Below are 22625 nucleotides of genomic sequence, written 5' to 3'. Positions count from 1 at the left end.
GACGGAAAGAAGGAAGGAGGGAGGGGGTTTTCTCTTCAGGCACATCTCTCTTAACTGGTAGAAAAATATTTTCCAGAAGCTCCATCAGACTTCTCATCTCACTGAGTAGACCAGGGTCATGTGCCCACCACCAAGAGACTCCTACAAATGGCTTATCCATGATAAATTTGGCAAACAATAGACACTTACTCCCATCCCATGAGTTTATTACTAACTCATCATTGGGTTTGAATCAAATGAGACTGTGTTCTCTAGGGGAGTTCCTTCCCATTTGCTTTGGGAAGCCCTCATACAAACCAACCTGATGTTTGTTTATTCATCTAAAACCAATTTGCTTTTATGTCTTCTCCAAGGCACTTGATTGAAAGAATTAGGGCTGGAGCAGGTCAAATGATGCTGCACAGACTTCTCACACTGAGAACATCCAGGCCACCAATCTGAGGGCTCAGTTGGGGCGGAACCCCTCCCTGGGCTCTCACACTGCCTCCCCATGTCTTTATATAGAGGAGCAATTGAAACCCATTTTTTAAAGTTTTGTTTTATTTGTTTCACAAATGAGCAGGTTTATTTTTTTCCCCCTGTATTTTGGCCATTGCACATGGCATGTGGGATCTTAGTTCCCCAGTCAGGGTTCAAACCCATGTCCCCTGCAATGGAAGTGCAGCATCTTAACCACTGGACTGCCAAGGAAGTCCCTAAGCTGGATGTTTTTAATAAACATGTCACAAGATGCTATTAAATACACTTGTCTTGTCGCCCACCCGGAGAATAAAGAAATCACTCTTCATCAACACTGTCCAGCAGAAACAGAATAGCTTTGTGTGTGTTTCAAAGTCAAAAGTCAAAGCGTTCGTTGTTGAGTTGGGTCCGACTCTTTGAGACCCCATGGACTGCAGCCCGTCAGGCTCCTCTGTCCATGGGGTTCTCCAGGCAGGAATACTGGAGTGGGTTGCCATCCCCTCCCCCAGGGGATCTTCCCAGCCCAGGAATCGAATCCTAGTCTCCCGCATTGCAGGCAGATTCTTTACTGCCTGAGCCACTGGGGAAGCCCCCTATGCGTGTTTGGGGCTCATAAATCGGAGCTCATAAGGTGTGCTATATGAGTTGCTGGAAACGCTCCAAGCTGCTGAGGGAGGCACTTGCTTTGTGAATGGGAAGGGGATGCTGAGTTGGACCCGCCCCTCATCCCAAACCCCATCAGGGAGTCTGGTGGTTCAGTTTACGCATTAGTTAGCAAGCTTACTTTTACTTGCTCTTCTGTTGACCCTTTCCTCTGTCCCCAGGCTTTTTGCCAAGCAGCCCCAGTGGCAGGTCTTCTCCAGTGTGGGTGGCCAGACTGGCCACAGAGTGGGCACACCACATAGGGTGTCCCACCCCACCCAGACGGGGCTGTTCACCAACAACCCAGTGTGCACATGTGTGAATTTCAGACTCCATGTTTTTCTTAAAACTCTTAGACACCCTTATTAGTGCATATGCCCCTACTTGCCCACCACCCACAACTGTCTGCTGCACAACCCTAGATGCAACATACATGCATGTCCCTGAGCCCTTTTGCCACCTGCATTTACAACCTCTCGCTTGAGCCTTTGTCCAGCCACGAAGTTGGAGAGGCTGCCACTACTTAGAAAAGTGATGTTTTCCTGTGTGTATTTTGGCCTGCCTGGAGCCCAGGAGGGGTCTCTGCCTGCCCCCGTCCAGACTTGGAGTGGGAATGCCCAGTCTGGTCCTCTCTCTGCCATCCTGGCGCCCCACAAGCTCGGGCACTGTGATTGCCTCCCCTCCAGAGTGAGCGGTTCTCACCCAGACACATCCCTGAGCTCAAGAGTGGGCAGAGCAGGGGAGGGTGTGGGACTCCATGTGTTGGAGTCACCCCTCTATTCACATCCCCTTCTCCTGCCCCAGCCGCACTGTTGCCATGGAGACGAGTACCACACGGAGAGCAGCCGGGGGTCTGACCTCTCGGACATCATGGAGGAGGACGAGGAGGAGCTGTACTCTGAAATGCAGCTGGAGGACGGGGGCAGGAGGCGGCCAAGCGGCACGTCCCACAATGCCCTCAAGGTCAGTGCAGGGTCGCTGCCCCCCCCCTCATTCCCGCCGTCCCCCATCCCTGTTCCTTTGGGGGGCTATGCAGATGGCTCCAGAGGGGCCTCGCCCGGCAGGCACAGTCCCCAGATTTGGATGGGCTTCTCTCGCTATTGAATCTGCGCTCGGGGTCTCCCGTCCCTCCTCTTGGCCACAAGTCTGGGTGAAGGAGTATGGGAGAATCCACTGGGCATCACTGGGTCACCCAGCTCTGTACTAAGAACCCAATCAGAAAGAATAGAATGGAGAAGATTCCACCCCCGCCCCAATCCCCTGGCCGCATGTCCATCTGCAGAGCAGCAGGCACTAGGAGGGCGAGAGCCTGTCTCTGAGTCAGACTGGAGATGGGCAGCTGGGGAGTCGGGAAAAGGTTCTTTAGTGGAATCGACCGAGGTGGACCCTGTGGATGGCTGGAGGGCCAGGGAGAGGGGACCTCAGAGGAGGTCAGAGGAGGCCAGTCGACCTCCTGGGGTCCACACACAGGCCCCTTCTCAGACACCTCCCACCAGGGATCCCAGGATCCTCTGCCTCTGCTTCTGATGTGGTCTTCGGCGAGGGGTTTGATGGGGGTCACCTTGATGGAGATCGAGTTTGAGGCCGCCATAGACCCCACCTCTGGGCTGTGCCCCCTTCCTTGTCTAGGGAGCTGTGTTGCCGCTGCTTCTGCCGCACACTCCGGCCGGGTTTCTGTTCACTCGACACAAACTGGTCACCCTGTGCACCAGACCCTCCACCAGGCTGGGGGGTGAGGACAGACATGGCCTCTGAGCTCCAGCAGATGCAGGCCTAGCAGGGGAGACAGGTTGTGCCTTTGTCGGGGTTTTCAAATGAAAAGGGCCTTGGAGAGGAAAGTCCAGCTGGGGGATACAGTGCTCGAGCCCAGCCTTTCTCTGGGAAGACAGAGCCTCGCAGTTTGAATGGTGGACAGAAAGCAACATCCAAATCTGGCTACCAACTCAGTGCCCACTTGCATAGAGCAGACTGACTTATGTTCTCCCAGCAAAGGTGCCCGGCAGGGCCTTGGAGACACTGTCACCAAAGAACATGCCAGATCCCTATGCAAACCCCGCATGTTTGCAGCCCCTGCTACCCCCACTGGCTGACCCCTCCCTCCTCCCCTGAGCCACCGTCCAGCAGGATTCACAGTGACCCTTCATGGCGGAGGAAGGCCCCAAGCTGCCCGTGGTCCAGCCTGACCGCCCCTGCCTCCCCACACTTCTCTACCGCTGGACGCTCTGACGAGGCAGGTGTCTGCCCCCGCCCCCCACCGCCCCGGCAGCCTCCCCACTTCTCCTAATGGAGGAAGCTTCTGGGATGGTACTTCCTGCCAATTGTTAGCAAAGAAAACCGAAGAAACCGAAGGTCACCTTGTCTTTCCCAGGAAAAAGGGCTATTTCGTAAAATCACCCACTTCCTGCCCCACCTTGGCCCCCCTTAGAGCAGCCGCAGGGACAATCGGACCTTCAGGCAGAGGGGCTGAGGCTCACTTCACTTCGACCACAGGGTTCTGACATTTTCTTAAGTCAGGAGACTTTATAGGCTGATCTGGGCCTCCGGGGTTCACCTCCCCGTGCATCCCCGCCCGGCTCCCAGAGCTGGATCCCTGCTTCCTCACTGCCCTTTACCCCAGTGTTCCCAAACCTCAGAGTCTCAATAGCAAACGAGTGAAGCGTGCGCCATGCTCCTCATTTGGCTCTCTCGTGGGCTCTAAGCCTGCTATAGACGCTGCACTGGGTAAACCCACCATGTCCCCGTGTGCCTGGGACCCGCACGGTGTTGGTGGGGGCGGAGGGTGGGGGCAGGGCAGCAAATCCTGATAGTCTGCCGCAGCTCAACTCGAATGCGCATGCCCGGAGGCCCATGGGAGGAAAGGTGGGCGCAAGGCTTCCTGCAGTCAGTGAGGTGTCCCAGGAGGTATATGCCCAGTGGGCTGGCCCAGCGAGAGCAGAGGATGGGCGTGCCTGCCATTCCTGGGGAGAGAACCACACGCCAGGACAGGGAGCGTGGGGTGTCCACCCTCTACCTCCGTCTGGGTGGGCCAGCCCTGAGCCCCTGCTGCCCACACTGCTGGGGACTCGGCTCCTCTCTCCCGGCCTTGAGGTCTGGGGTCTGGAGGAGAGACTGACAGGCCCCCAAGCCTTTGCAGACACGAGCCAAGCAAATGACTTTGGGTCGCAGAGTGCCAAGGTTCCCCGGTTTCACACCCTTCCACTTGAGCGCATAAGTAAGAGAACACGGACGGGTTTCACAGGATGCTGAGTGCTTACAGGGACAAGCAGAGTTGAGCGGCATGGCCAGGTTGGGGCCCCTGTGTTGCGAATGGTCTCCACTCACCGGCCTCCCGGGGCAGCTGCCTTGGGAGTTTCTCAGGGTGCAGCCAGCGGCCAGTGAACTCGGACGTCCCCGGCCTCTGGGCACAGCCATGTCACAGACCCTAGCGCCTCGGTCAGTGTGAAGCCTCCTGCCTCCATCCTCCCTACACCCGCGGCCCAGCGGCCCCTCTTCCCTTGGTTTGGCTGCATGGCTAGTCCTGACGGCGTCGGGACGCTCTGCGTGCGCTCCGCCCCCCGGCTTCGGCCCCATCCATCTAACCCGTTCTGTTTTCATTCCAGAGCCCTGGCCAGAGCATGCCATCCGCTCTCACCCCCACTCCCGAACCCCTGCCCCACCACGAGTACAAGCATGCTCTCTGTCCCTCATGGCCTCGGAGACTAATTCTGTCTGTATTTTCTTTCCTTCCCTCCGCCCCGCTTCATATGCGATCATACACTGACTCCTGGCACCTGTGCTAACACCCTCCCCCGCCCCCACCACCTTAAGGAGTGCTCTAAGAATAGGACCACTGAACGTGCTTTCTCGGAGTTACCCGAGTATCCCCAACAGACCCACCACAGTAAGAGACTTTTCAGTATCCCCGAAGTAGCGGAGGAGGACGGAGAGCCTTGTGAGTTCCTGCACAAGCAGGGTTTAGGGTCCTCCTCCAGGGTCAGGACCGGGCTGGCCAGAAAGCCCAGGTCTGCCAGGCCCTGCCGGGGGCACGAGGCCCTCCACGGCTCCTGGCACCCCGCGAAACCCAGGGGCCCCCAGGCCGAGGACTTCGTATTCGAAGACAGAGGCTGTCGGTTCAGCCGCTCGGCCACCAGGAGCCCGGACAGCGGCCTGGACTGCGGCAGTGAAGAGGAGGAGATGCGATTTAGTTTCCGAAGCCCCACTGCCCAGTGCAGCCCCGGCCCCGGGCACTGTCCTTGTAGGAGGAGCCTGAGGCCCCTGCTGGCCCGGCGCCGGACGCTGACCCGGCAGAGCAGCATCGAAGAGGATTTTGGGGAACCAGTGGAGCCCGGCGACGTCATCAGGAGCAATGAGCCCCACTCGAGCCCAGAGAGGTCCACCCCCAGCAAGTACGGCTGGGATGAGCCCACAGGCCGCGAGGATTTCCGAGATGCCTGGAAGAAAAGCATAAAAATGCCCGACAGTAGGGCCATTGCCCGACAGGCCCAGCCTCCTCCCCGGGTTGCAGACGGCCCTTTGGTGTGTGAAGTAAACCTCCCGCTCACATCCGCTTGCCAAACCAATCCGTTTTCATTCTTTCACCTTATTTCTTTGTTTTGGTGTCCATACCGGGCACTCTCTCTGCTGGCTCTCTCTCGTTTTCCATGCATTTTTGATTTATGAAGCTTCCCAATCTTTTCACCATGCTGATGATTTCTTTACTTTGCTTTGGAATAATGATCCCCTCCCGACCTCCAAATCAGCGATGATTATGGCTGCTTTAATTAAAGGACAACTGAATCTAAATTTTAATTAAGGGTTAGCTGAACTCTGATTCTCCCAAAGTTTGGCAACACGTACTTTTCAAAACGAACTGTGGGGATGTATTTATGACTGACTGGTATTACTTACTGAGGGTTTTTCTCTGGTGATGGTTTTGGTTTTGGGTTGTGGTTGGTTTCCCAGTTCATCCATAACTGGAAAAAAAAAAATGGAGAACAGTTATTGAAGAGATCCACTTTTGCATTTGTTTCCAAAGGTTTTTTTTTTTTCTCCATGTTTCTTTCCTGAGAGCAGTTTTCTGAATGAATTTTCCATCATCAGCTCTAGACACATTCCCGGGCCTTGTCTTCCAGGCTTGTGAGTGGTTTTCAAGAGTAGGGATTCCTTCAAGGCTTCATTTATCTCTATATTGTGTCCTCTTTTCAGAACATTTGCTCCTGTCATGCTGAACTTTTCCATGAAAACACAGGTGAGACGTCCCAGGGCGTCAGGCCTTGGGTTTGAGCCTGTGCAGTTTGTGACATGTCCACTAGAGGGCGCCGACCCACAGCTTACCGACACACCAGCAAACTGCAGCCCACTTCCTGTTCAAACTCATTTCTGAAGCTCCCAGCCCTGATTCATTCCGTGTCCCTGAAAACTTCCTGAGTTAAGTCACCAGTGAGCTGGAGGTTTTGCTTTGATTCTTGCATAGGATGCGAACCATTAGTACGAATCAGAGGCAAAACTTATCCATAAAGGAGAATAGTTTGGGTTAGCCCTGAAATGTGATTGTTTTGGAAGTCTTTGGATTAGCGTCAAGACGGCGCCATGAGTTTCAGAGCTGATAATGCACAGAAACTTCTGTCTTTGAGTTTTCGGTAACCTCGCCCACAACTTTGCCCAAGCGGGACATTTGGGAAATGCAGTGTTTTTCCCACCTTTGTGGTCACTGGATGAGGGCAGACTGTGCTGAGACTAGAAAAAGAGGTACTAAAGACGTGACGAGTCTTATCTAAGCCACTCTCGCTATGGCTCAAAATATTTGGCTTCAGCGGCAGTACCAGCAACAAAAAGATGCCTCCCGAGGGGTTCTCTCTCGCCCCCGCCTGGAAAAGCAACTGTGCTGTAGAAGACGGGGTGCCTGGGGTGAGCATTCTTTTTCTCTTCCAGGTTATTCAGCTAACCTTTCAGTTAAAAGCTAAGTTTAGTTGCCTTTAGAGCTTCTGCTTCTAAGTTGAATTGATTTGGCTGACTTAATTCTTTACTTCCCACGGCTGGCAAGACTGATGACCGTGTCATTGTTTTGTCTTTAGATTTTAGGAAACCCGGTGACCGCAGGACGGGCTGATCGGGCGGATCACGTGGGCCGGAGGTTTTCCCACGGCAGTGCTGGTTCCCACAGGTCCCGGCCAATGATGGTCCATTCTGCGGGTTAGTGAGCCGGATGGAGGCCTCCATCTTTCTTTTAACCACAGAGCACGTGGCTCAATCTAAACTTTTTTTTTTTTAATATTAGGAATAGCGTTTTCAACCAAATACAGAAGACTCTTGGTTATTTATGGCAAAAGAAGGCAGAAACAGAACCAAATAAATGAAACCTAAATTTAAGTATTCTCAAAATATATTGACTTTTGACGTCAATCTTCTGCCTACCAAATTCTATTTTATGTTTTTGAACAGCAAAAGCTGCCATCCTAAGCATGGAAGAGGTGATAATGGGCCATCTCCCCACCTAGTTCATGCTCTCCTGAAATGCTCCTGGTCCGAGCAGCAGAGACAGGGATGGGTGGCTGAACTCCAACTACCTAAAGGAGCCCCCAGCCAGTGGAAAGTTATCTGTATGCATGAAACACTTGGGCAACTGGGGTTGAAAGTTATGAAAAACAGCAGGAGGCCTGAATGTGTGCCCTGAACTGTGTGTTGACCCTGTCCGTCTGGCCTCCTCCTCCTGCATGAGTCATTCTCTGGCATCCAATTCCATTCTCTTAATTACTTTTTGGAATTCAGCCAGCCGTTCTGAAAGCTGTCATTGTAGTCATTCTCATCAGTCCACTAAGAGGGGGAGCGTGGCCGAAGGTCAGATGGGAACCTTTCTATTACTGGAATGAACCCCAGCATAACAGTTCCAAAAAGTATTATGCTCAAGATAATGGAATCTGGTAATCAGCACAAATAAACTAGCTTTTTGTGAAAACACACACACACAAATGAAACAAAGCAAGAGACTCATTCATGGAACAGAGTAGAGAGAGGAAAACATTGATCTGGTGAGACAGGGCTCAAGGAAAGCAACCCGTGGACAGTCCAGACACCTGGAAACACAGCCCCAATCACGCTTAAATAGCTAAGGTTTAAAAGACAATTGGGCTTTGTTCACATCAGCCAAAAATAATTAAAAACTTTATGAACCAATACAGATCCCCTGAAGTTTTCTCCTCCTTCTAGATGTTTCTTTCTTGTAGTACCCAGACAATAGGGTAAAAAAGTTTCTTTTTCCATCTTTACAAGTTTTTAGAATGTTTTTATTTTTATCAGTAAAAAATTGCGTAGAATGTTAAAGGACCTTTAAAACAACAGACTGTTTTCAGTTAGGCTAAAAAGTAATAAAATAAGCTGAAAAATAAAATCAGTTGGAAAACACTGGTTTCACATATTGCAGATCCACTAGCAGACTTCTGTATATACTTTATCGTGCTTAGTCACTCAGTTGTGTCCGACTCTTTGTGACCCCATGGACTGTAGCCCACCAGGCTCCTCTGTCCATGGGATTCTCCAGACAAGAATACTGGAGTGGGTTGCTGTGCCCTCCTCCAGGGGATCTTCCTGACCCGGGGATCCAACCTGTGTCTCTTACGTCTACCTGCTTTGGCAGGCAGGTTCTTTACCACTAGCACCACCTGGGAAGCCCTCTCATTGACTATAAACAAAATCAAAACTGGTGTGAATAAAGTAAGGCCGTGCTGTTCACTTTTGTTCCCTTTGAGCTTCCCTGATAGCTCAGTTGGTAAAGAATCAGTCTGCAATGCAGGAGACTCTGGTCGATTCCTGGGTCGGGAAGATCCTCTGGAGAAAGGATAGGCTACCCACTCCAGTATTCATGGGCTTCCCTGGTGTCTCAGCTGGTAAAGAATCTGCATGGACTATGAACAAAATAGAAACTGGTGTGAAGAAATTAGTCAGGCCGTGCTGTTCAGTTTTGTTCCCTAGCAGAAGCCAAGTTATTGAATGTCTAGATTATCTTGGTATCCTAAAAGGATCCTGAATTCAAATAATGTTAACAGTTCACTGCATTTTAAAGACCAACCTTTCCTGCAGTTAAAGTGCTTTTTTATTTTTCAACTGAATGTTTCTGCTGGTGAAAGAAGCCGAGACTCTGGCTCTGCCCACACTCCCCGTGTTACCCACACAGCTTTGGCATCCTCTTGTCCCGCCTCCTGTGCCCCTTGTGCTGGTGACACAAACTTTGACTGGCTGTTTGTCCCACCCCTACTCTCCTTTCTCATGATTGGAGTTTTTCTCATTTGCTTCCCCACTGATGTTCTGAGGCCTTCTCATGTAGTCAAAACAGTATAATTCACGAGCAGATATTTGGTCTCTCTATATGCATATTAATAAATGTATACATATATAGTGAGATATATGCATATCTATAATGATATTTAATAATGTTGATGTTCAGTTGCTCTGAACATGTCACCCCATGACTGCAGCATGCCAGGCAGCCCTGTCCTTCACTATCTCCTGGAGTCTGCTCAAATTCATGTCCATTGAGACGGTGGTGCTATCCAACCATCTCATCCTCTGCTGCCCCCTTCTCCTTTTGCCTTCAATCTTTCCCAGCATCAGAGTCTTTCCCAGGATCAGAGTCTTTCCCAATGAGTCAGTTCTTTTGCATCAGGTGGCCAAAGAGCTTCAGCTTTAGCATCAGTCCTTCCAGTGAATATTCAGGGTTGATGTCCTTTAGTATTGACTGGTTTGCTGTCCAAGGGACTCTGAAGAGTCTTCTCCAGCACAATTCGAAAGCATCAATTCTTTGGTGCTCAGCCTTGTAATACATATGCATATATACTAAGATTTCAAAAAGAATAGTCTTTAAAAGCTCAGTGGTAGACGGACTTGAAACTCAAGGAAACTTCTTCCAGGAAGTCATTAATTCACTGTAATGCATTCATTGCCACTTACCTATTTGGAGCCAAGTGAGCAGTTCAGTCACCTGTATCAAACTTTGACTAATAGGCAAATACATCTTTTAACATCCTTGTGCTCCGGCCCATCTGTTAATGGAAACCCAGAGGGTCTCTGGATCTCTGTGCTTGACTCCTGAACAGGTCCTTCCTAATCCCCGGGACTTGGCCACCCATCACCCACCCCCCTAACCGGCGCTCAGACCAGTCCTGCCAGGAGGTCACTGAAACACAGCCTTTTATCTCTCACTGTCTTCACAAGCAGGACACCTACACTCACCCTGCTGCCTATGTTTCATACTAGTTATTAGCTTTTCAAACCCATCTCTGTCGAGGTGATCCATTTCTGCCTGCATGTTGAGCTACACATTTTTTTAAGAATTTATTTTTATGACTTTATGGATTGTTTTGTTTTTGGCTGTGCTGGGTCTTTGCTGCTGCACGGGCCTTTCTCTATTGCGGCCAGTGGGGGCTGCTCTCTAGCTGTGGTGCACAGGCTGCTCATTATAGTGGCTTCTCTTGTTGCAGAGCACAGGTTCTAGGCTGCAGGCTTCAGTAGTTGCAATATGTGGGCTCAGTAGTTGCGGCTCCTGGACTCCAGGACACAGGCTCAATAGCCTTGTTACATGGGCTTAGTTGCTCCGAGGCACATCGGATCTTCCCACATCAGGGATCGAACCCACATCTCCTGCACTGGCACTTGCATTTACCACTGAACCACTAGGGAAGCCCAGCTACACATTTTTTTTTTTTTTTCAAAGCAATACTTAAAGTGCCTCCCTCTTCGTTTTCCAAAACCACACTTTGTATAACAGCTTACATTTCTGGGTAAAGCAGGGAGGATGGCTGGTGGGAATCACTTAGACCCTGTGCTTTATCCCATGCACTCCCAGGTGAGTACGGGCGGGACCGGCTTTCTCCGGACTTCTATGAAGAGTCAGAGACAGATCCTGGGGCGGAAGAGCTCCCAGCCCGCATCTTTGTGGCCCTTTTTGACTACGACCCCCTTACCATGTCCCCGAACCCAGACGCTGCAGAAGAGGAGCTTCCCTTTAAAGAAGGGCAGATCATCAAGGTGGGGGCATGGCCTGGGGGGTAGAGGTGGCGGGGGAGGATGGGGAGGGGGTGCTCACCAGACCCAAGTTCCTTAGCACAGGGGTCCCCAATCCTCAGGCCATGGACAGGTATGGGTCTGTGGCCTGTTAGGAACCGGAATGCACAGCAGGAGGTGAGTGGCGGGTGAGCAAGCAAAGCTTCATCTGTATTTACAGCCACTCCCCATCACTCACATTACCACCTGAGTTCCGTCTCCTATCAGACGCAGCATTAGATTCTCATAGGAGTACAAACCCTACAGTGCTTGAATCATAGGGAAACCACCACCACCCTCAATCCACGGAAAAATTGTCTTCCACAAAAGCAGTTCCTGATACCACAAAGCTTAGGGACAGCTGCCTTAACACAGCTGTCAAAACGACAGGCTACTTTCTCTTATATTTGACATTCTGCCTCCTATCAGTAGTGGAGGAGGAGCCTGAGTCTGGAGTCAGAAGGAAGACATGGGATGCTCCCTACGAGAGGGGAAAGGGCCTCGAACCCTAAGTTTGCAAATTTCTGAAAGGGCACTGACAATAACCTTTGAAAGAGGTCCTAATGTTTGCTAACTAAAACAGGGGCTCTAAAGGATGGTGATGCTTACCCCGCAAAATAGTACGCACAGAATCCCTTTGTGAGTTGAGGTTTTTCACTTCTAGAATGCCAGACAGTGGTGCTGTCTTCTTATGGAGGAATCATTTGTTACACTGCACTTCCATGTGGGGTGGGGGGGTTCTTAACTTGTGTGTGTTCACACACATGTGCTCAGCTAGCAAAGCCCTGGCCTTGCCTGACAGCCCCCTGGTCAGTGGGAGCTCCAGAGGCTGTCCAAACCCTGGAGGAGAAACAGGGTCTTAGACATACAGATTTTTAGGGTGAGGGCTATGTGTACACACTTATGCCCACAAGCAGCGATTTTCCGTGTTCTTCAAGTCAGTGTCTGACTAACTGTGACTGTAAGTGAACGGACCTGATCTATTTCTGAACCAGCCACCCCAATGCCTTGCCTTCTTCCCACGACTCCAGGTGTACGGTGATAAAGACGCTGATGGATTCTACCGCGGGGAAACCTGTGCCCGGCTTGGCCTTATTCCCTGTAACATGGTCTCTGAAATCCAGGCAGACGATGAGGAGATGATGGACCAGCTTCTCAGACAAGGCTTCCTTCCTCTGAACACACCTGTGGAGAAAATAGGTAAGAGGCCACGCCCTGCTCACCTGTGAACCTGCAGGCCAGCCAGGTGGCACCGGCCTTCTCGAGGGTTTTGTAGCACAAAACACCAGCCCAGGGCTTCCCTGGTGGCTCAATGGTGGAGAGTCCACCTGCCAATTCAGGGGATACAGTTCCCATCCCTCTACCGGGAAGACCCCATATGTCTTGGAGCAACTGAGCTCGTGTACCACAACTATTGAGCCTGTGCTCTTGAATCCCGGAGCCACAACTACTGAAGCCCATGCACCCTAGAGCCTGTGCTCCATGACGAGAGAAGCCATCGCAATGAGAAGCCTGAGTACTGCAACTAGAGACTAGCCCCAGATCACTGCAACTAGAGAAAACCCGAGTGCAACAACAAAGACCCAGCACAGCCAAAAAGAAAAAAATAATTTTTTTAACTACCCAGAAAAACAAAAAAAAAAACCCACCAACCCAGGGCAGGAGGCAGCGCTGAGCAGAGGAATGAATGTTTTGGTTTTTCTTAAAGATATTTCATATAGTTCCCTGTGCTACACAGTAAATCCTTGTCACTTAACCATTTTATTTTTTGGCCACATCAGGCATGTGGGATCTTACTCTCCCGACCAGGGACTGAATCTGTGCCCCATGCATTGGAAGCGCAGAGTTTTAAACACTGGACCACCAGGGAAGTCCCCCAAATCTGAATGTTAACCATCAGATTTTCTTGGGCAAAACCTACTCTGTAAACCAAAGTTTTAATAGTCCTGAGATACAGACATATAGGCATCTAAATATTTATGAAAACACAGAAGATCTTCTCATGAAAGATGAAGTATGGCCTTACTTACTAAAAGTCTATCACATTTAGAAAGTAAACAACATTTTTGGGTTGTTTTGGATGGAATGTTTGTGTCCCCCTAAAATTTATTTGTTGAAACTTTAACCTGCAATGTGATGGTTTATTAGGAGGTGGGGCCTTTGGGAGTGATCTGGTCATGAGGGTGGAGCCCTTATGGATGGGGTTAGTGCCCTTATAAAAGAGACCCCAGAGAGCCCCTTCCCCCTTCCATCACATGAGGACACAAGGAGAAGGAAGTCACCTGTGAAACAGGAAGGAAGGAAGCAGGTCCTTACCAGACACCAAGTCAGCCAGCACCTTGATCTTGGACTTCCCCCACCCCAGGACTGTGAGAAATGAATGTTTGTTGTCTCAGCCCCCAGTCCATGGCACTTTGTTATATCAGCATGAATGGACTGATACTGGTAATATACTTTGGTTTTTGTTTGTTTTAATATTTATTTATTTGGCTGCTCCGTGTCTTAATTGTAGCATGCGGGATCTTTAGTTGCAGCCTGTGGGATCTACTTTGCCCGCCAGGGACTGAACCTGGGCCCCATGCTTTGGGAGCACAGACTTAGCCACTGGACCACCAGGACACTGGTACTACTTTGCACATTGACTATCTATGATAAATTTCAAAGTATGATTGGGTAGTGGTATGCTTTGCATTCTTCAGGTGAATTCTGCTTATCCAAAGACATGAAAGATTTTTACCCTTTAATTTGGGTACTAAATGCTTTTGTTTATCTAGAACCACTGAGCAAACAGTAAAACTGTTTTCAGCAACATTACATTTATGATCTTTAATTTTTCCACGTGCAAGGAAAATCTACTCATTCAAAAGGCCTCTCCTTTTTCTAAATAACTATAGACAGAAAGACTCATGGCATTCATATTTAAAGTTTTAATACTTCAAAACATTACATTCACTTCCTTTTTATTGTTTAACCTTTTTCTAAATTTATTTTTATTGACTTATAGTCGATTTACAATGTTGTGCCAATCTCTTCTGTATAGCAAAGTGAATCAATTATATACATATATACATTCTTTTTATATTCTCTTGCATTATGGTTTATTACAGGATATTGAATATAGTTCCCTGTGCTATACAGTAGGACCTTATTTATCTGTCCTATATGTAATAGTTTATTGTGCATTGTGTGCATGCTCAGTCATGTCTGACTCTTTTGCGACCCCATGGACTGTAGCCTGCCAGGCTCTCCTCTGTCCATGGGACTTTCTAGCCAAGAATACTGGAGTGGGTTGCCATTTCTTCCTCCAGGGCATCTTCTCAACCCAGGGATCAAAGTTGTGTCTCCTGGATTGGCAGGTGGATCCTTTACCACCGAGCCACCAGGGAACCCTGAAAAGCTGCTTAACTCACTTTAGATGCTTTCAAAACACTTGTCTTTAGGAGTTTTCATTTCTGTGCATTGAATTCCAAAAATCAATCTTAGGCAAAAGGTGGCTGTGTTTGGGAGAAAGGCCTCAATGCCAACTTTCTCCAGGAGAAACGTCATTTAGGAACCCAACAACGGAGGTTTGCCAGGGAGTTCGATGATTTGGGCCAGATCCCATGGTTCTTCATTGGCCCTGCTTATAAATGGCTGTTTCTGGAGTTTTTGCAAATGCCCTGTGTGGTGTTTTCCTCTTTCCTCCCCTCTTATGCTGATATAGAGCCCAGGGCTCCATCTAGGGCAGGTCACAGCTGGGCAGCAGGAGGCGACCTCCCCCCGAGCCTTCTCCACAAGTGGCATCATTTCAGGGACAGCTGTTAAAAGTACAGCGAGGGCACTAGAGGAAGCGGAGGGAAAGGAACCTCTGAGATGGGTAGAGAGGGTACCCCTTTCTATAGACTCTTGCTTCTGATGACAGACTGGTGGCTGTGCCTCTGGTCTCAGCGAGAATAATCTGAGTGAGAATAATCTTCATAGCAGCTACATGGGCAGCATTTTTGACCTGGTGCTTATGGGGTTCCTTTGAATTGGGTCACAACCTCCAAGGGGCCCGCTTGGCCCCCCACACCACACGCAGCTTGTGCCACTCCAAGCCCTTTAGATCGACTATTGGAGCGAATTCCCTGCTCTAAGTCTCCCCTGTTCCTGTGCACAGAGAGAAAGGAGTGGGGCTAGACCTGACTTCAGTGTGAGCTCAGGGAGCCGGGGGCTTCCCCGGCTTGGCCAGCACTAGAGCCCAGCAGTCATCTCAGCCACACTGGCCGCATGCGACCTGGCTCCACCGACTGAGTAAAGGGAGAGGGGACGCCGCTGGCTTTGAAATCACTTCATGATGGCGTTCTTCTTCTCCTTGTGCTGTGAACAGAGAGGAACAGAAGAAGCGGCAGGCAGCACTCGGTGTCGACGCGAAGGATGGTGGCCCTGTACGACTATGACCCGAGGGAGAGCTCGCCCAACATTGATGTCGAGGTACCTCTGCCCACAACACCCTCCCTCCCTCCCTTCCCTGGAACCTACATGGGAAGGCTACCCAACCAGGAATGAGAGAGCCAGGAGGGCAGGAGAGAGGTCGCAAGCCTGGTGACACACTCAGGGCACTGGCAGCCACTGACATAGGGTTTCCCTGGACCAGCACCCTGTGACCCATACCTACTGTGATGGGTCATACTGGAGAAAGCAGAACCTCTGACGTGGCCAATGACCCCCACCACCACCACACACACACACACACACACACACACATACACACACATATTCAAAGAAAATAGAGCAGAAAAGATTGATGTTCTCTGTGCACATAGGCTTAGTATCCTAGAACACTGAAAACTGAAAAGCATTTGCCTTCAGAGGGATTAGATTTCCACCCTATGGAACTGTTTTTTTACATGACAAGATGTATACAAATCCCTGGTCCTTCGTATTTCTGTTGTACCCGATGGGTGACCAGCTTGTGGTTCAGATTGAGAGCTTAGGTGGGTTCAAATTTCTGTATTGGCTTGATGAATGTGTGCATGCATGCTAAGTCGCTTCAGTCATGTCTGACTCTTCGTGACCCTATGAACTGTAGCCCACCAGGCTCCTCTGTCCTGTGGGATTCTCCAGGCAAGTATACTGGAGTGGGTTGCCATGCCCTCCTGCAGGAGATCTTCCAGACCCAGACACTGAATTCGCATCTCCTGTGTGTCTTGCATTGGCAGGCAGGTTCTTTACCACTAGTGCCACCTGGGAAGCCTGGCTTAATGTATATATGATGCCTAATGGCTCTTAGAAATGAACTTTAGTCCCCTGTTTTCATGTCTAGAGATAACAATGCAATTTTTTCTAGTATCCTCTGCTGGAGTCAATGTACCCACCTCTAACCTGGAGCGTGGCACGTAGTAGACATTTACTAAATGACATTTAAATACAATTTTTTCTTTTTACATTCAGTGAAAAGATATTTGTGCAGTGGTCCCTACACTGCAGAGTGCATCTGAAGGCTCTGTGGTTTTTAAGTTAACTATTTAACTAGCTGTAAAGACGCACCACCAGCAGAACCTGGGGATGATCATTTTAATTCTGCCTGAGAATCGGAGCACGGCAGCCCTTCTGTTGGAGACTTGGCCTCATTTTGAGTTGTCCTTACTTTCTAAGAGGCCGGGAACATAGGCATTCATTCATTAGATATGTACCTCTCCTCCTTATCTGACTGAAAGAGTAGGTTCATACCAAAACAATAAGAAAAAAAAAGAGAAATCATATCAGAAATCATGAAGATTTTTTTTTAAAGGCAACTTCTGTATCTAGGAAAATACTATTAACTCTATGTTCTGTCTCTACAGGCTGAACTTACATTTTGCACAGGAGATATTATTACTGTTTTTGGTGAAATTGATGAAGATGGATTTTATTATGTAAGTTTTTGAAGCATCAAATATATAAATATTTTTGCTTGTCTATTCTTTCCCCTAAAATTGTGCATGAACTCTACCTGGCTTGCTGAAAGGATGGCTAATGTGCTTGTCCTCCTCGTTGAGCATAATGTGGGAAGGCAGTTCTGTGATCTTCACTGTTACTTCTCTTTAAAAGGGACATTTTCAATGGATATGAGCTGTTGACAAAGTAAGAGTATTCACATGCTTACATTCAATATTTCTTTCATCCAAACATTTACCAAGCAGTTTAATTTTCTGGATTACTTAGTGCCTGCATGCGTGCTAAGTCGCTTCAGTCGTGTCCAACTCTTTGCAGCCCTAGGGACTGTAGCCTTCCAGGCTCCTCTGTCCATGGGATTCTCCAGGCAAGAATACTGGAGTGAGTTTCTATTTCTTCCTCCAGGGGATCTTCCCCAATCCAAGGATGGAACCCGCATCTCTTATGTCTCCTGCATTGGCAGGCAGGTTCTTTACCACTAGTGTCACCTTGGAAGCCCCATTTAGTGCATAGGTAATACATTTTCAAATGGTAAGAAGAAGAAATACAAAGAAGCAAAATTAATTAATTAAAACCAACAGAATCTCAAGCTCCTCCTTCTTACAGCCCTGTGGACCCAGCCTCTAGGATGGGGGAGTCCTGGCTCTGCCCTGGGCCAGCGGAGCTCATCTCCTGATATCCCTGAAGAAGAGAAGGCAGGCATGTTGGGTGGTCATCTTAGTGGCCCCTCCCCAGCCAGACACCTACTGCTGTCCCTTGCCTTAGGAATGGGGTCATCATCTTGCATCCCACTTTCCTCCTGTTTTTTTTTTTTTTTTTAATAATAAAAATAGTCAAGAAACTCTCAAGTCCTGACAAGGCAGGTTTCTCTTGGGGTCAAAGGGATTTTACAACATCAAGTACATGTGGTATTTCAAAGCTCCTCTGCTGCAGTTTCTGATTTTTAAGAGAATAATTTTTAGTGAGACTATTCATGCTGTTACCAACCAGGGTTCTTGGCCTTCCCCAATCAATAGAAATTGACCAGAGGTCAGACAGAAAATTCAGGTAAGGCTTTACTGGGGCCCCTGGTGCACCGTGGGGAGCCAGAACAAACAGCAGGTTCGCTTGCTTGCTCTCAGATGAGGGGGATGAGCTTGTTCCTTACATGGGGTGAGGGCAGGGTTATGTCCAGGGGTCAGACCGGAAGGTAGCTTAGGTGGTTTGCCCACCCCTTAGGTGGTGGTGTGTGCAGGGGGCATTCGAGGTACCCTGCTTTTTCTCTCAAACCTCTGCTTTTACTCTGGGCTCTTCAGAAGTGGTGGTTGGGTTTTTTTGATCTTTTTGTACCTTATTGTCCGTAATTTGCCCTAACTGCCCCCCCTGCATGCAGTTCGTTTTAGTTCCTTCTAGTTTCTTTGTATTTGATGCTGGAGGAGATGTTTCACCAGGTGCCAGCACTGCAGCGGAAGGTCCCCAGTTCCAGGTCCAAGCCTGTCTCAATCCTTTGTCCCTATGTTGCACATATTTCTTTTTCTAGGTTATTATCTGCTTGTTAACTTTTCTTTTTTGTGTGTGGTTTTGTTGTCTTCTTTTCTTTTATGAAGCAGAAGTTTTAAATTTGTATGTAGTCAGTTTTTTCAGCCCTTGGGAGGCATGCTTAAAAATCCTTCAAGGTGATATAGAAATAATCATTTTATCTTGGTTCTTCACTTTGATAGCCTCATTTTCACATGTAAATCTCAAGTGTCTAACTTTACTTCTAACTAGAGAAACTAGTGTCCCCGTGCCACTTATTAAATAATCCATCCTTTTCCCACTGGTTAAAAATCCCACACTTCTCCTGTGTACTACACCCCTGCCTAGATTGTATCCATATCTCATGCTACTCAGTTCTCTCAATTATTGTGTTTTTATAATTCATTTTCATATTTGGGAGGGATCTCTTCATTAGGTTCCTACCCCACAACAAACCCATAGTATTTTATTTAGAGGTACATTTAGTTTTTAGATGACATGACATTGTCTTTCAACACTGACATGTGTGTCTGACTTAGAATTTCTAAGTTTTCCCTTTCATCTCTTCATGAATGTATTCTTACACATCCTTATATATCTTTTAAAGTTCATTCTTATGTTCTTGCTATTATGATTTTTCTGGTATATATTTTACTGGTTATTTAGAAAATACGTTGGAAATGTGTGTACATACATATGTATGTGTATGTTTTGTGTATATGTATGCAATGCACACGTGTGTGCTTGTGCATACACACGTGTATGTGTATATCACATGTGCATGCATGTGTATGTGTGTATATGTGTGCGTTTTATGTGTATGTATGTGTGCTCTCTGTGCCTGTTCATCAGCATGCATGTTTATGTTTCCCTACAAATCTTTCTTCTGGATGCATTTATATCCATTGTCATCAGTTGGTTCTCTTGGGTTCCCCGAGTCAAGATATTTTGTCTTTTCTTCAATATTTATCAGTCATCTCTTCTTACTCTGCATCATTTAGAACAATTCTGAATAGTGAAGATAGGGGATCTTTGACATTATGTATTTTAGTAGGAATATCACTGATCTTTACACTGTTATGTGTTAGGCTAGACTATCAATAAAGAGAGATGGTCTTTATAGTGTTAAGTATCCTGTTTTCTTTTGCTAAGCTTCTTTTTTCTCAGTAAATTATTGGCCATGGTATACAACTATTTTTTACCATTATTTTTAAAGAGCTGGATTTGATTTGTTAACATTTTATTCAGAATTATATTTATATTACAGAAATTATATTGGAATATAACTTTTGGAATATCTCTTATGTGGCTTTTGGTATCAGGATTATGCTAGAATTGTGAATGAACTGGTAAGCTTCCAGTATTTTTCATGATCTGGACAGATAAAATGACATAGTTAGGCCTTATAGTTATGTGAAGATTATTAATATATGTCTAAAAGATCTTTTAGGTTCATTGACTTTTTAGGATGCAATTGTTCAAAAGTTTTCATTTGCTTAAATGATTATCTTCTTATTGAGTCAATTTTTTTAGACTCTATGTGTATTTAGAAAGCCACACCTTTCATTTAGATTTTCAAACATCTAGACAAAACTGGACATAGTATTACCTGGTAATTTAAAAATATTTTTCTACTATGAGCTGCATGTTTCCATTGCTATGTTATATCTCTTTGTTTTCTTGACTAGCCTACCTAAATTTTTCATGAGAGTAGGAATCAGATCTAAATTGACATGAAATGTATACTTTTTATTTATATCTCCACAAAATGGCTTTACTATTATTTTGTTGGTCTAATTTGCTGAGTAGACTGCCCAGTCCACTTATTTTTAATTATTTCTTATTTGATAAACGAGAACAGGGGATATCTAACTTGATACCAAAAATCTCAAGCTTCACCAAACTTGTGTTGTCTAACATTGCATGCGATTTTGAAAGCTCTCATAAGAGCTAACTTTTTCTGGGATATACTCCTGTGATCTCTTCCCAGTCTCTCCTCAGTTCCAAACATCCCATAATGAACAGAGAGTAGATGGGGGACCTCTGTTGTCCACCTGGGCCTTCTCCTCCACAATCCATAGCATCCACAGTGAAGTCAATCATTTGAGATGGTCTCCAATCATTTGAGATTTCCAGCACCCCATAATGCTTCAGCCCTTAGGCTGTGTTAACCAGATTCTTGCACAGCACTGTGTTTCTACACCCAGACTCTTAAGTAATGTACTTTGATAGGTCAGAAGGAAATTGGCTGCACAGTAGCAGTCTAAAAAGCATTAAAGCCGGCAAACAAGAACTATGCAAGCATGACTGGGCTTTGTGCTGACTGTGCATGAAGAAAATGGGGCAGTTGTAATGTTTACTGCCATTTAGCCTAACATAATCCAATTCTGTTTGAATGTAAGGTTTTGACATGGTTTGTATTTGGCCTCAAACATAGAAGTGGTAGAAATGAGGCTCAAAGAGGACAAGAGATCTGAGTGTGAAGGGTCTGCAAGAGGGAGAAATGTCAAGTTTCTCTTAGAGAAAGTTGTAGTCAAGGTTTTGCAAATGGACTGTTGAAGGGAGGCGGGAGTCCGGGTACAAGCTATGGAATGACCCAGGAGAGGAACAAGGGCCTGAACTGAGATGATAACTGAGGCAGGCAGGCACCAAGGGCTCAGATGGTTAGTTGGGACATCTTCCAGGAAGATCTCAAGGTTGTGCCCTAGCTGATGGGTGCCCTGGATAAAACAGGAATAAGGACACGGTTGAGAGGAAAACACGAAATACTGAGCTTGAGGCTACAGAGCCTCTCCAAGATGGGGGAGTACTCACACCCCTGGAATATTCCAGTGATCACATCTGACAGTGGTGTCACGTGCACTTCTGACACGTGGTTTAACAGAACTGTATGAGGGAGGCTCAGGAGAACAGAGAGGAAACACTGGAGAGTATAGACAGTACCCCCACATTCCATTCAGTGAGCCCAGGGCAGAGTTCAGCCCGGAAGCCTGAACAGGCAGGAGGGTATAGATCTCTGGTTACACAGGTGCCTCTTGTGATGTGAGCACGGTACTGATGGGGATTTGTGGGTAAAGCTGTGTTTTCACAGAACATAGTCCCCAAACATGAGCCAACTACTCCATCTGGTGCTCACCCAAAGAAAGTTGTTTTCTGATGCTGGAGGAAAAAAAAGCTGGCTGTTAAGAGTTACTGGGAGGTCTGGACTGTATAGAGATTCCAGTGTCTGTGTACTGATGTTGTCTGCAACCCTTGATGTGGAAGAAATCACCAGGGACACATGTGCAGTAAAAAACAAAGGTGTCCTAGAAAGTCTCCAAGTAACACCAACAGAGAAAAATAAGCTAATAGGAGAGCCTGAGGAAGAAGGGTTGAAGCTGTCACAGGTGAACAGAAGAGTGGAACCTTCAAGATCAAAGCAGAAGGCAGGTGATGGCTGAACTGGGCAGGTGGATTTGGGGCTCAGGAGGGATTACTGCACGGGAAAACATGGGAGGTACCTGGACCTGCCTCTTTTTAAAAAATTCATTTTAATTTTTGTGATAAAATACATAAAACACAATTTAACCTTAATCACTCGTTAGTTTATAGTTCACTGGTGTTAGGTACACTCATATTGTTGCACAATCATCCACCTCTAGAACTCTTTTCATCTTGCAAAGTCAACACTGTCCCCAGCACCCACCATTCTCTTGTCTCTCTGACTCTGACTACTCTAGGAATCTCATGTAAGTGGAATCATTCAGTGTAAGTCTTCTTTTGACCATTCACCTAGCATGATATCCTTGAGATTCATCACGGTTGTAGCATAGCTCAGATTTTCCTTCCTTTCTCAAGGCTGAATAATACTGCATTGAGCCACACGTTGTTTAGCCATTCATCCACCGATGCACAGTTGGGGTGACTCCATCTTCTGGCTGTTGTGAAGAGTGCTGTGAATATAGGCATACCAGAATCTCTTCAAGACTCTGCTTTCAATTCTTTTAAGTAAATACCCAGAAGTGGAATTGTTGAATCATATAGTAATTTTAATTTTTTTAAGGAACCAGCATACTATTTTTTCCATAGTGGCTGTACTGTTTTACAGTCCCACCAATAGCATGCAAGTGTTCCAATTT

General features: G+C 47.4%; 1 protein-coding gene across 11 annotated transcripts in view; it reads left to right on the top strand.

Annotated features, from left to right (window-relative positions):
- RIMBP2 (RIMS binding protein 2) overlaps positions 1–22625 on the top strand; it is a 297778-nt gene that overhangs the window by 263598 nt on the left and 11555 nt on the right. For 6 of the 11 annotated variants that reach the window (XM_081543012.1, XM_081543011.1, XM_081543010.1 and 3 more), the window contains 6 exons: positions 1906–2064; positions 7155–7272; positions 10919–11100; positions 12147–12315; positions 15464–15567; positions 16920–16991. In XM_081543012.1, coding sequence (XP_081399138.1) covers positions 1906–2064; positions 7155–7272; positions 10919–11100; positions 12147–12315; positions 15464–15567; positions 16920–16991 — 804 coding nt within the window. Of the gene's footprint in view, positions 1–1905; positions 2065–4908; positions 5617–7154; positions 7277–10918; positions 11101–12146; positions 12316–15463; positions 15568–16919; positions 16992–22625 lie in introns of all 11 variants that reach the window. The other 5 variants (XR_014069119.1, XR_014069116.1, XR_014069117.1 and 2 more) reach the window with 2 other exon arrangements.

The sequence above is a fragment of the Giraffa tippelskirchi genome, chromosome 11, assembly GCF_054371585.1.
Source record: "Giraffa tippelskirchi isolate mGirTip1 chromosome 11, T2T-mGirTip1v1.2.pri, whole genome shotgun sequence".
NCBI lineage: Eukaryota > Metazoa > Chordata > Mammalia > Artiodactyla > Giraffidae > Giraffa > Giraffa tippelskirchi.
The sequence above is the reverse complement of the archived record's forward strand: the minus strand, read 5'-3'. Positions and strand labels throughout refer to the sequence as shown.